Genomic DNA, 12,905 nt, shown 5'->3' with positions numbered 1-12,905 from the left:
TCAAGGCCAAAGGCATAAGCAAAGGTCCTTAAGCTCCCTCTCCCATCTTTGGGAAACAGACGCCAGGGGAACTCCCAATTTGTTCAGGGTCCAAAATACAAAAAAAGTGGTTCTGAACTTAATCAAAATATTCAAGGCTTTTCCCAACACTAAGAGAGGCAAAATAGCTTGTTTTTTAGATCTAATATTACAGAGTTGGATCTAATATTAAGCAGCTGTCATGACATCTGGTCTTCCTTATAGCAAAAGGGATGTACTTGTGTGACGGTTGGCCACGGTGAAGATCATCCTGACTCTGGTACCTCAGCTTTGCAGAATTTTGTAATCTAAGATGCACACTATCCAGTTTTCATGAGGTAGACAGTTAAAGCAAAATCTATGTGCATCTTTGGGAAGCTGACAGGCATAGCCCAACACCTCTATGTTCCCATTTACCCATTAGATAGCCAACGCAGAGAATAGTTAAGATACCCAAACTGCTAGTAATAAAAGACTGGGAAATGGCTCCTCCATTTCTTTTCTTGGTTTCATCACTATGAGCTCTTGATACATTTGAATGACAAGATTCACTCCATAATGGTCCGAAATGCATCGCCCATTATAGTGCAGCTCTACCTAGATCTACTCAACAAGTTCCCTGTCGTGACTTAGCTGACTGATGTCCACAAGTCAAAGCAGTGTGCAGCAGCGAATGCAACTAACTACACCCTAACTCTCCTTCAGTAATGAAAGCCCAAAATGTTACCTAGGCGCATGGACACCCAAAATAAAGACTACATTTTCCCCTGTAGCTTGGAGGGGCTATGTCAATAATTTCCCACTGATGGCACAGTGGTACAGCTTCTGGAAGACACCTTTAAAGGGAAGTAGTGAGCTCTTTTCCTTTTTCTTTTTTCTCAGATCTGATGACTACAATGCAAATGTGTTGGCAAAAGGTGGAGTAACCATCATGCACCACAAAACAGAATCTGCATATTGAGGACTGATGAAGTCTGGGAATCTGATCATTGCGAAGCTGCCCATCAGCTCCAGACCTCAATTGTACAAAGAATTTTTAAAAAACTCCACCCTGTTTAAGCCACTGTCATTTTGGATATCTGACATTCACAATAAACCCAATTAGAATTTGGAACCTAGAAGCCTGGTGCTACAAGTAACAGAACTAAACGTGTGATTTAGTGAAAGTGGCCAGTGAAAGAAAAGCAAACTAGAAAACTGATGACCTTTGTTATTCTGTGGCAAATATTTGGTAGTAAAGTGACCACAGAACCTAAGACAGACGGGGCAATGGTGTGAAAAATTCAGAATGTAGGTATGTATTGAATGTTTCTTGCTGCTTTCAGCAAAGTCTCACAAGGGGGAGATAAACTCAGGCTAGAACTGAATGGTACAAAAGCAGAAAAAGAAAGAAATACAGCTGAGCTAAGAGAGGGATATTTGCCTGCAGCTTGCAAACTAACTCAACAAGAACTCTGACAATGTGAGGTGTGCAGGGCTGAGAAAGGTGGTATGCTCTGAATGAACAGTCATAGCGAGAAATAAGACTGTGGGCCCAAGGTTTTTTTCTTAAGGCTTTTTCCATTAAAAGTAACATATTCACAGGAATATCCCGGGAATTAGGATGTGGACATCTTTGGGGTGGACGCACAGTAGTCTTTACATCAGGAAATAAGGTGCAATAGCCTCTACAACGGCCCATGTGCAACTCCTCTTGATCCACAGACCCTTCCCTCACCTCCCCAAACACAGACACACACACACACAATCCAGTGATGGGGCAGGGGCAGGATACCTTTAATAAATACATTAAAAACAGGAAGAATGGGAAATGCATGGCCTCTCGCAATTCTGATCTTAGACTGGGCAGAAGTTTTAGGTCCCTTAGCCTAAAGGTGAGGAATGTTCCCTGAACAGGATCCATGGGGGTTTCTTACGAGGGGCTCCCCTGTCTGTTGATCTCATGGTCCTTGGATTTTCACCTTGGGATGCTTCTTCTTTCCATTATCTTTCTGGGCCTTGTCTGAAGTAAGCATTGAAGAATATCTCCGCCTTACAGGTTGAGCAGTTTTCTCAGTGTACTTCTTGCCCATCAATGGTACGAAATCCAAGGGTCATTTTAAGTCTCAAATAGCCACAATTGCATTTAATCCAGGTTGGTGACTCTTTTAGCAGTAAAACTGTCTTCAAAAGTTAAACTTGGTTGACTTCTTAACTATTCCCACATTTCCTTTCTAGGCCTATTTCTTTGCTGTACTCCTATGCTCTTTTGTCCCAATGACCTCCCCCCCTTCTCTCTCTTCCCTCTCTCTCTCCCTCCTACCCTCCATCCCTAATTATAGGTTTCTTGAGCACAGCGATGAGAGCAACACCTTTTCAAACCCTGAACCATTTTAAGTAATTTTGAGCCATTTGGTCCAATTGAAAGGAATTTCAGGTCACAACACCTTAATCCATGTTTAGTGATCTGATCCTTGCTGCAGAGCTGACTTTTAATAGGCCTTTGTTGTTCAAAGTATCAATTTTATCTTTTACTGTTTGTGTTGAGAAGCAGTTGTCTTTCCCAGCCTGATAGGTCCCTGAATTTGTAGACACTCATCTTTTATTTATCCCTACAAACTGACAGATTCTTCTCCAAACATATATCTTTCTTGTAATATCTTGTCAAATGCAGCTAATAGAAACCAATTATACCATAATAATAATTTGTTTTCAATCTCTTCCCTAAAGTTAGGTATGTCTTTTACCTTCCAATGTACTGCAGGCAACACTTTTACCCAATGTTTCACCATGAGGTAGTAAGCCAAATATAGGGCAGCACATTCTACAGCAACCATAAAACTTATATATAATTTTTTTATCTCTGCCTATTTTAATTTTAAGAGGCTTACACTAAATATTCTTAATCAAGTTCCTGGGGATTCAGGAAAAGTTAAAAATTTCCTGTGCTCTCTTTTATAATTCATGGAGAAATATAAAATACTTTCTTCAAACAAAATACATTAAGCACTATGCTTCAGGCACATGTGCATTCCCATAGTTTGTCACCTTCAATTTCACACCAATTCTGTGAGGTGGTGTGTCGGTTAAGGATCGCAATCAGCTGCATGTCACAGACACCCACCTTCAGTGGCTTGATCAAGCATAGTGCTCATTATATGTAGTCTGGAGGTGGGCAATCCAGGGCCAGTGCAGGGACCAAGACACTTGCCTTTCTGGTCTTTCCTCTAAACTTGTAGCCCCTATCCTCACAGACATAAGATAGCTGTTCTACTTCCAGACATTATCAACTCCCAGGATGGAAGAAGGGAAAGAACAAAGGCAGAAGGCAGCTGTGGGGCTAGGTCTGCCCCCTTTATAGGTGGTGTTTACTACCTTGTGTCTTTTGTACACATCTCATTGGCCAAAACAGTGTCACATAGCAACCTCTCTCTGCTGGGGAACTAAGGAACTTAAGTTTTCATTTTGTTTTGGCCAGGACTATTGCCAAAATCAGGATTCTGTTAAGAAAAAAGCTAATGTGAATATTGGTAGGTAACTAGTGGTGTCTGCCTTGGATAAACATTACTACTTTCATCTTATAACCGAGAAAACAGGGTTCAAAAAAGTTAAGTAATTTTATCATAGCTTGATAACTTGGGATTTGAACTCCAGCCTTATAACTGCAAATCCAGTGTTTTTTGTTAAACTTAAAATTTTTTTGACATATAAAGAGGCAAATCAGATTATTCAGAAAACAAACAAAAAACCCATTTGCTCCATTTGCTAAAGATTCTAAAGAGCAGAAGTGGGAATCGAGATGAGAAAGGGGGGAAAGAAAAGATTTTTCTATGGGAATAGCACAATCGTATGCTCAAAAAATCACAAAAATAACAAAAAACCCTCTGTGCTTAAAAGCAGACTTAAAGATTATGGCACATTTTCAGGCTAGTTTTCCACTACTGACTAAATATTTATTGCCTTGTGGCTAGAATTCATCATGACCTGGCAAAACTCATTTTATTGCCTGTATTAACTCTTACCTAGTGCTTGAGAATTATAATAGTTATTAATCAGGCTAGCCTGAAAATCACCTCTAATTGTTAAATGGTATTTTCCAGAATGATTTGTTTGAGTGTCTTTTCCCCAAACCTGAGAATTTTTTTTCTCTCTTTGCTTTCAATGAGGAAAGGAAATAGTCCTACCTGTCCTGAAAGGCAGGACTGCTGTAAATAATGACAGAACAGGGGTGTTGGATGTTTCTTACAAGCTCCCAAGAGTTCTGAGGTTTGAAGAAAATGCAGAAGAATCAGAAAAGGGGAGCCAGGATCCCCAGCTCGGAGGGCAGGGTGTGGTCCTTGAGAGGTGCTGGCAACAGCAGCAGGATACAGAGTGTGTTGCTCAGTCCGAGAACTGCAGCAACACCTGACTGGTCTTTGGCACCTGGCAGCTCGTGGCTCTTCCCCTAAGGGACTGAGATATCCTTAACCTGCTGTGTCCTTGCCTTGAACCTAGGAGAGTCCCTCCCTTCACTTCTGCCTCCTTAGACATGGCTGGCTTTTGGTGCCGGACATGCTGGCAGAAAGGGATGGATGACCGAATGTAGCCTGATCCCTGGTTCTATCTACAGAGCATGGCTAATTCATCCCCAAATAGTTATTTGGGAGCTACAAAGAGCAAATCAATTACACTCCTGTGAGTTTAAACATCAACAACAAGAAGGAGATGTAAATAACAGAGATTGCGGGGGGGGGGGGGGGGGGGCGGGCGTGTAAAACATACTTGAGATAAAGAATCTGCACACAGATTAAATCTGATTGAAAACTGGGAAAAACAAAAACTGGGTTTCTGTTGGAAGATCACAGGACACCCTGGTCCCCCTTGCTGTTAACGTAATTACAAGGTACACTTGTACAATCACTGAAATAATAAATCCTTGAAAGGGTGTGGCTTGTGGGGCTTTGGGCAGGTTAGGTTCCTGCTGAGGATGAGGGGCCAGGGAATTTAATCATGCCAGGGACTCCAGCAGCCACCTGCAGTGCTGCTTGGGAAGACGGGAGGAGGTGCTGTTCTAGGGATCTGGAGGTGTGCAGTTTTTAATCACCCTTCAGAGTCCTTGCAAGTTGAGAAGAGGAAGAGGAATGTGAAGTAAGCAGGTAGTGCCAAGCAAAACTGGAATTAAGGAGAGAGAAAGCACAAGGTGAGGTCTGTGGGAGAGGGTGGAGTCTCACTCTCAGAATTATGCTCCTGCTTTGAACGTGAGTTAAGAAAACAACAGGCTTTCACAGATATACATCAGTAGAATTGAAGTACCAGCATTCAGCAAATATTTGTTGAGAGCTAAGGCCTACTCCAGAATTCTCAAATTCTAGTTAGTATAACAAAATCACAAAAGGAGCTTGTTTGAAATGCAGATTTTTAGGTCTAGCCATGAAGATTCCGATTTACTTAGTTGGGGACTAGGACTGAATTATTATCAGGCAGCTCCTGTGATTTGGGATGGGTGGCTCTTCGACCGACACAAGGACTTTGTAAAAACAAAACATGGATTCTTCAAAAGTTAGTATCCAATCAAATTAAGGGCTTTATCAATAAAAACAAACAAAATAGAATATTCTTTTGCCATCTCTTGTTTTGTTTTTGGTTTTTTGGGGTTTTTTTTTTATGTTTTGTTACACTCCTAAATTCATTCACCTCTCAAATTCTTTGGCCTATTTACTGAACAGTAACATAACCCAGAATCACAGAACTATCAGAAGCAACAATAAATAGATTCTAAATCTGACTTCTCCAGTAATTTGCCATTCCTTAGAGCAAAACCCTAAGGAAGCCTCCCTGAAAGAGGGAAGGAAGGACAAATCAAGAGGGAGGTGAACTGCAAGTGAGCATTTCCTTTCAGGATTTGAAGATTAAGGACCTTTAGTCTGGGGAAGAAATTGATTCAGAAGATTCATTAGGGCTATGCAGTAACTTTAAAGATTTTTCACCAAGACCCATCCTAAAAATACATTTCAAATCACAACCTAGAAAACACACACACACACACACAAATAAGCCATGTATGTGTACTTGTGTGTGGTGTGAGTTTACGTGGGAATGCATGGGGAAATGGAAACTGATACTTTCTATGCTCTGCCTTTTCTTTTGTCTCTCGCTTTCTCCCTCTCCCCCCACCCCTCCACCTCCTTCCTTAATGATAGTCAGGATAGCACACACGGTTTTGCCCTGCTGTTTGAAAAATGCTGAGGTAGGTGTAGGATTCTAACCTCTTTGAGTAGGAAAGAAGGGGAGAGGAGCTGGAATTGGAAAAGAAGCTTGTTCACGAATTTGCCCTTTCTCCCTCAGGACTAACTCCCTCCCATCATTCATCCATTGTCTATCTTGGCTTAGATAGTATCCACATCCTGCCAAGAAGACTTTACTGTTTTAGACGCTGATGTATCAAAGCAGGAAAAGTGTTCAGCAGAATATACTGATAAACAAATGAGTCTTTACTTCTTACCACGCTGGCCTCCTCACTGTCTTGCATGTGGCAAGACAGGTTCATTTTTTCTCAGGCCTCTTTATCTCCTAACCTGGAATTCTAGCTATCTACCAAATCATTCTCTTTGCCTACTCTTCTTACCTTCAGGGCTGCCAGAAGAGGTCTGCACTTCTTTTCCCAGGCCTTGAAGGCTACTGAAGGTACCTGGAGAACTGTCCATTCCCTAGTGTCCTGCTCAGGCAGGTGCAATCCACTTCAAAGGAAAGAGAATCGATATTGTTATTAATTTTGCAACTAAAGTCCTTACTTTCATCACTTGTAAATGAACTAAGAGACTCAAATGACCCAAGATCCCCACAATCAACTTTTTTTTATCAAGATAGCATGTTTCATTTTCATTGCAGCCAGTCTACATTGACAATTTTGTCTGCTGTTGTTGAGTGTTTAGCCTTGAAAAATATCAATTAAAGACGCCAATTTCATGAGTCACTTTTCATCACAGAAGGAAAAAACTCACCCTAGCCCCACCTTTGTTGTGAACCTTTTTATCTCCATAAAGAAAAACAACAAGACCTGGCCAGCGTGGCTCAGTTGGTTGGGCATCATCCGGTGCACCAAAAGGTTGCTGGTTCAATTCCCGATCAGGGCAAAATCCACGAGTTCCTTAAGGGATTATAGAAAAAAAGTCACTGACCACTTTGCTAGGATTCCAATTAATTATTCTGAAGTTAACAAGGAAAAAAATAAAACATTAAATCTAATTACTTTGTGACATTGTTTTAGACATATTTACAGCCTCTGTGTGACCAAAGTATATTTGGCCATATTTGTAGTGTAAGTCTTCAGTATACTTTCCTGCGATGTAAACTTTGGCCTTCTAATATGATTATGAAACTAACCTTGCCTAATTTTGCTTTTTCTATAATTTCACATGAATAAAATTATTTAGTATAGTCCTTTGTATTTGACTTACTTCAGGCAACATTTTGTTTTTGACATTTACCCATATAGGAATATTTTGTTCCTCTTTCGTGCTGAGTAGTATTTCATTGTATATGTTTATCACACTTTGTTTACCCATTCAGTAGTGCTATTTCTGTAGCTGTTGAAATGATAATATTGACTTTTTCCTATATTCTGTTAACATGGTGAATTACATTGGATGATTTTCAGATGTTAAACCAACTTTGCATTCCCAGGATAAACCTCCCTGATCATGATATAGTATCTTCTCAAATGTTGTTGGGTTTGACTTACTAAAGTTTTGTTCAAGATTCTTATGTCTACATTTATGAAGGATATTGGTCTTAGCTCTCTTTTCCTTTGAGAAAGACAAAGTCATGCAGTGGCTTTTGGTATCAGGCTAACACTGATCTCCTGAAATAAATCTGGAAGTGTTTTTGTAATGCCCATTTCATGCCTGGCAGAACTTTGAGATCAAATATCAAATTCTGCACATTTAAATCATGTATATTAAAATATACACTTCAAATATAAAAATCTGTTCTGACCTTGTTCATTCTTTTTCTAATTTCCATAACCAATATATCCTATTCCTCTTCAAGCCTAGTTTGAAATAGCCTGCATTAGTGAGTGGCTTGTAATCACAGATTTATTTTCTATTGTTGACAGTGTTACAGATGTCCTCTATTTTCTTCTCCTTTGCCCCTCCCCCCTCCCCCAGGCCTTCACCGCTCTATTGTCTGTGTCCATGGGCTCTGCATATGTGCATATATGTTCTGGTAATCACAGATTTTAGGAAATAAGAGGCAAGCAATTTTAGAGATTAATGTCACTAGATAGATACCTAGAGGGGAAAACCAAGAGCCTGGGGGACTGCCAGACCCTCCCAGAGCAGAGCGCCTCCCACCCACTCTCCATCATATCACCTTCTTTACAAGCCTTTGAGTGGTAAACGTATACAGAGTCTGCTGTGCATAGACTTACATTACCAAGTTAAGGTGTCCATCCTCACTCTTTTTCCTCCCTATGAAGGCCCGTCCACACTGACACAACCCCAGGAGGGAGCAGGAAAACAATGGAACTCCGGGGTCCTGCGCCTGGGGGTTCGCTAGTTGCACTGGGCATGCTCAGTCGCCGGGCAGATTTTTCAGTAAAGTGGAAACTACAACAGCGAGTACGGAGCGAGCAGAGGTGGGCGTGCCCTCGTGGAATTTAGAACGTTGTCGCAGCCAATGGGGCCTCGCGGCCGGCTGCCGGCGCTTCTCATTGGAGGAGCTGGGAGGCGAGCGAGTAGAGGGCCCCCTGAGGGAGCAGCGGAGGTGCGGGTCGGAGAGGCCGTGCCCCGCGCGTGAGCAGCTGCAGCGGCGGCGGCAACCTCCAGCGGCGGCACCGGCGGTTCCAGCCCGTTGCTTTACTTTTTAGCTGCACGAGCACAGGCATTATGCCGAAGAGAAAGGTAAGTCTTACCCGAAGATTCCAGAGGCCTCCAAATGGTGCTTACGGCAGACCTTGTCATTGCAATGGCTTGCGCGGAATGCGCTCGGTAATAAGTCGGGGATTGCGAATGTCTCGGCTCTCTGCTTGTTGTAGACATTTCCCCCTTCTTCTCTCCCTCCCTCCGCCCCCATCGATCTCCGAATGTTACTTTCTGTCCGGCGACGCGTTTTCCCCGCTTTTTGAACTCCTCTGTGGAATGGTTTCCAGCCCCAGCGAGACGCAAAAGCGAATGCGTTCCCTCTTCCAAGAGGGGAGTTTCCTCCGCAAACTACCAGGTTGGGATGAGTGCGGAGGGAAGGCGGCGAGAGGGGAAACGAGTCCACGCGCGGGGAGGTCGAAAAAGAGAAGTCGGGCAGATGTTGGGGTCGTTCCCACGCGGGCCGTGCCCACGGCTGGGTGCGCCGCGATGGCCCTGGAGGCTGAGGGCGAGGGAAAGCCATGTTTAGAATAGCGCTCACCCCCTGCTCGCCCGCGCGGCGGACCCGTATGTACCAACTCCGGTGTCAATCAGGGCTGGGGACGGCGCGGGCGGGGCCCGGGCGGCCGGACTTGCCCCGCAGTTCGCGGCGAGAGCGGCCGAGTCGGCGGCGTGCGAGACGCGCGGGCGGCGCCGGGCGCCTGGGTCGCCCGCTGGGGCCGCCGAGGGCCGGGGCCGCCGCATCCGCTCCCGAGACCCAAACCCACGCTCAGTCGGCGAGGGCGGGGTCCGTGCGTGGAGGGAGCTGGGGTCACTGTCGGTGCCGCTGCTCCTTGCGGACTATTATGTCCCCTTCCGCGCGGGCCCCGGCCACCGCGAATCTCGCACAGGGACGCCCGTTTCTCTCGGAGTCCGACCGCGACCCGCGTGGTCCCGGGGAGGGAAGGGGAGGCTTCCTCCCCCGCAGGAAACAGGTGTGCGGCGCCCGCCCCTGAGGAAACGCCGCGCGCCCTCCCAGCCCTGCCCAGGGCTCCTGGCGGCGTCAGCCCGCAGGGTTTTCCATTCGAAGCACAATTTCAAATAATAACCTGCTCTAGCCGTCAAAGACTGTGGGCTGGTTTGTGTGTTTAAGGGAATGCGTTGCTTAAACCTTTTGACGTTTAAAAACACAGGCGCTTTCCGCCCTGGCCGATTTGGCGCAGTGGTTAGAGCACTGGCCTGCAGACGGAAGGGTCCCTGGTTCGGTTTCAGCCCAGAGCAAAAAAATCCTTGTGTTGTGTCCTCGGGTGAGCTTTACCAGAAAACGGGAGATTCTGCATTATATGTCATTACTGAAAATTTGATGGAAACTTGTCTCTAATCAAACCAGTTTCCTAAAATCTTATTTTGTGCATACTACGTGCCTCTTACTGTGGGATTAGTTTCACTTGCATTATCTCATTTAATCCTCTGAACACCTTGAGTGCTATCGCCCTTGAACCTGGGCTTAGAAACATGAATTACCCAACGTCTCACCAACCAGTGGCTAGTACTGAAGATTTAATTAGATATTGTAGGTCCAGACTTCTTACCTTCAAACATTATTGTTTCATTCTCTTCATTTAATGCTGGGCGGTCAAGAGAAATTTAGGAAATCCAGAGATACCCCCGGAGAAGTTGGATGGCTTATTGAGAGTTCTAATTAATGCTTGAGGTTCATTATTTAAACTTATTTTTTATGAAAGGATTGTTTTTCCAGCCCTGTTGTACTAAAGTGAGGATATTAAAATGATGCCACCATTTTCAGCATTTTTATCTGAGTTTTAATGACAGGTTTGGAATTCTAGCAGAGTCAAAGGTACTAATCATCAAGAAGTGGGTTACAGGGTTACTTGGTGCCATCTCCTTTCCTGGGAATTATTAACAAATTTAGATGAACAGTGGGTTAGATGTGCACTAACCCTTTATGTATAATGGACCCTGACATGGTAGAATCTTTGTTTTTCAAGAGCGAGAGCTGGTGAAACCATTACTTTTCCTTTCCTTTACTGTCCACCTCTCTTGGGAAGACAAGAAGAGCAGTAGAGGAACTGGCTTTTAATTATGGATTTATTTCTCTGGAAGGCAGGGAACCCCCTAAAGAAGCTCGCTAGGGGCACACCTGTGTGTCAGCCCTCAGGATGTCAGAGTGTTCTTCAGAGATGACAAACCTCTCCTTGATTAATAGGAATGGTTTTCATTTATACCTAGAACTCAAAAGACCTGGTCAGGGGCAGCCACAAATTAAACATGGCTGCCTTGGCCATCCCATCCATCAGGTAAACCTTGGAGCTGCCTCGTGGAATCCTGGAGTTCACCCGAACTTATATTAGAAGCCATTGTCATTAGGTAGAACCTGCCCAGATACAAAGAAAAGAACTGGACACTATCCTTGCGTAGCTTTTGGAGATCTGTAAAGTTGGAGTAACTGTCAAAACATTTACATACTCTGTGTGTGGGGGGGGGGGGGGTGGTATGTGTGTGTTTACTAAAGGACTGTCTGTTCTGCATTATAATAAGTTTTAAAAGTGCCCCCACAATACTTTTTGCCATCTTGGCCTCTTTTTTCACCTTTTCCCAGAAATCAAGAAAAAGTATTTAATGAGCACATGTTTAGGCTTCTGCAGAGTAAGAAGAGACATTAGAAATAAAACATCTATAATAAAAATATAATAAATTTTTAAAATAATAATAATAAGTCTGGAACCCTAGCACCTCTTTAATGCCATAGGCATACATAGGTTGTTCTCATGGAGCTTATATTTAATTCAATAAGATGACCAGAGTAGCAGATACAAAACAATTGAATAATATTAAGCCTGTATGTATGTTCCAGAATATATAGTACAGATTCTAAAAGCTGTAGGATAGATAAGGAAGAAAGTTGAATTTTAACTGGTCTTGAAAAGGTGGGTAGAGCTCATATACAAAGGAAAAAACAGTCATTCTTTGTTATCGGGTATTTGAATGCCTCTTCTGATTGTCTCTTAACATGACCAGGCCTCAGTTACACAACTCAAAGCCCATAATATTTACATTAATGTAAAACATTCTTATGACACTCCTTAATCATATCTTTATTTTATCTGTATCTTTGGATATGATAGCTACATTAAACCAAATGGTTTTTTATTACTGCTGTAGTGTTTTTTGTAGTAGTACATCACTCAACAGTGAGGAGTTCTTCAATTAGCACTAAATCTCTGAGTTTGTGAGATTTAAATAAAGTTGACTTTCCTATATGTATTTAAATATATATTTAATTTATTTATTAATATATAAATATATATTTAATATATTTTCTATATATATTTAAATAAAGTTGACATACCTAATGGGTGATGGGTCAGTGGATCACTACTTATTCATACTGAATGGAATACCAGGGAAAATGATAATATAATGGACTCTGTGGTAGTGGACAGTGTGTGACTGAGTTCTAGACTGTTCTGGTCAGACATCCACAACTGCCTATAGTGGTCACATTGTTCAGTGATGATCTGATGTTCTACAAAGAGGCATCAGCCATTGAGGCCTAGAGTCAGAGTCCTGGCATGATTAGCAACAGCAAACACGTTTTCACACCCTTCTTTTTCCTTTTTCCAATTCCTCATCACTAGAACTATTAGAAATGTCTAGTGTATCACAGTAATTCTCTCATGAGAAGATTTTCCATGAATTTGGGGTGTAAATACTAGTGTTTGTTTATTCTTAAAATAAAAGTTTGGGGGGGCACTGTCTGCCTCCTCCTTTGAAATATGAAATTAAGTTTTATCTTTTTTCTTAAAATGGAAAGGCTCCATAGTGCTGGGCTTGGCACAGGGGATTCTTAACTAATAATACTGAAGATTTCTGATTAATCTTTCATAAAATATAACAGGTTATAACACTAGAGAAAGACTCTGTAAATGAAAATACAGATACATTTGACTATATGAAAATGCATATTTTAATATGTCAGTAGACACCCACTGTTAAAATTTAAAAACTTATGAAAAACTGGGGGGGAAAATTGTACCAGATATCATTGAAAAAGTTTGCTATTTTAAA

At 42.5% G+C, this 12,905-nt stretch overlaps 1 protein-coding gene and 1 long non-coding RNA gene across 6 annotated transcripts in view; one reads left to right on the top strand and one right to left on the bottom strand.

The window, feature by feature from the left end:
• Positions 1 to 8,536, bottom strand: part of LOC107532847 (uncharacterized) — a 195,751-nt gene extending 187,215 nt beyond the window's left edge. For 3 of the 5 annotated variants that reach the window (XR_015714568.1, XR_015714569.1, XR_015714571.1), the window contains exons 1-3: positions 8,408 to 8,536; positions 6,978 to 7,123; positions 6,602 to 6,713 (exon numbers count right to left, since the gene is read on the bottom strand). This is a non-coding gene — a long non-coding RNA (uncharacterized LOC107532847). Of the gene's footprint in view, positions 1 to 4,731; positions 6,714 to 6,977; positions 7,124 to 8,407 lie in introns of those variants that run through there. The other 2 variants (XR_001602779.2, XR_015714570.1) reach the window with 2 other exon arrangements.
• A 237-nt stretch (positions 8,537 to 8,773) lies between these two features.
• Positions 8,774 to 12,905, top strand: part of HMGN3 (high mobility group nucleosomal binding domain 3) — a 29,846-nt gene continuing 25,714 nt past the window's right edge. The window contains exon 1 of the mRNA XM_016207365.2: positions 8,774 to 8,879. Coding sequence (XP_016062851.2) covers positions 8,865 to 8,879 — 15 coding nt within the window. The 5' untranslated portion in view covers positions 8,774 to 8,864. The remainder of the gene's footprint in view (positions 8,880 to 12,905) is intronic.

This window comes from Miniopterus natalensis, chromosome 5 (assembly GCF_054644295.1).
Source record: "Miniopterus natalensis isolate mMinNat1 chromosome 5, mMinNat1.hap1, whole genome shotgun sequence".
NCBI lineage: Eukaryota > Metazoa > Chordata > Mammalia > Chiroptera > Miniopteridae > Miniopterus > Miniopterus natalensis.
This window is presented reverse-complemented; position numbering and strand designations above follow the sequence as displayed.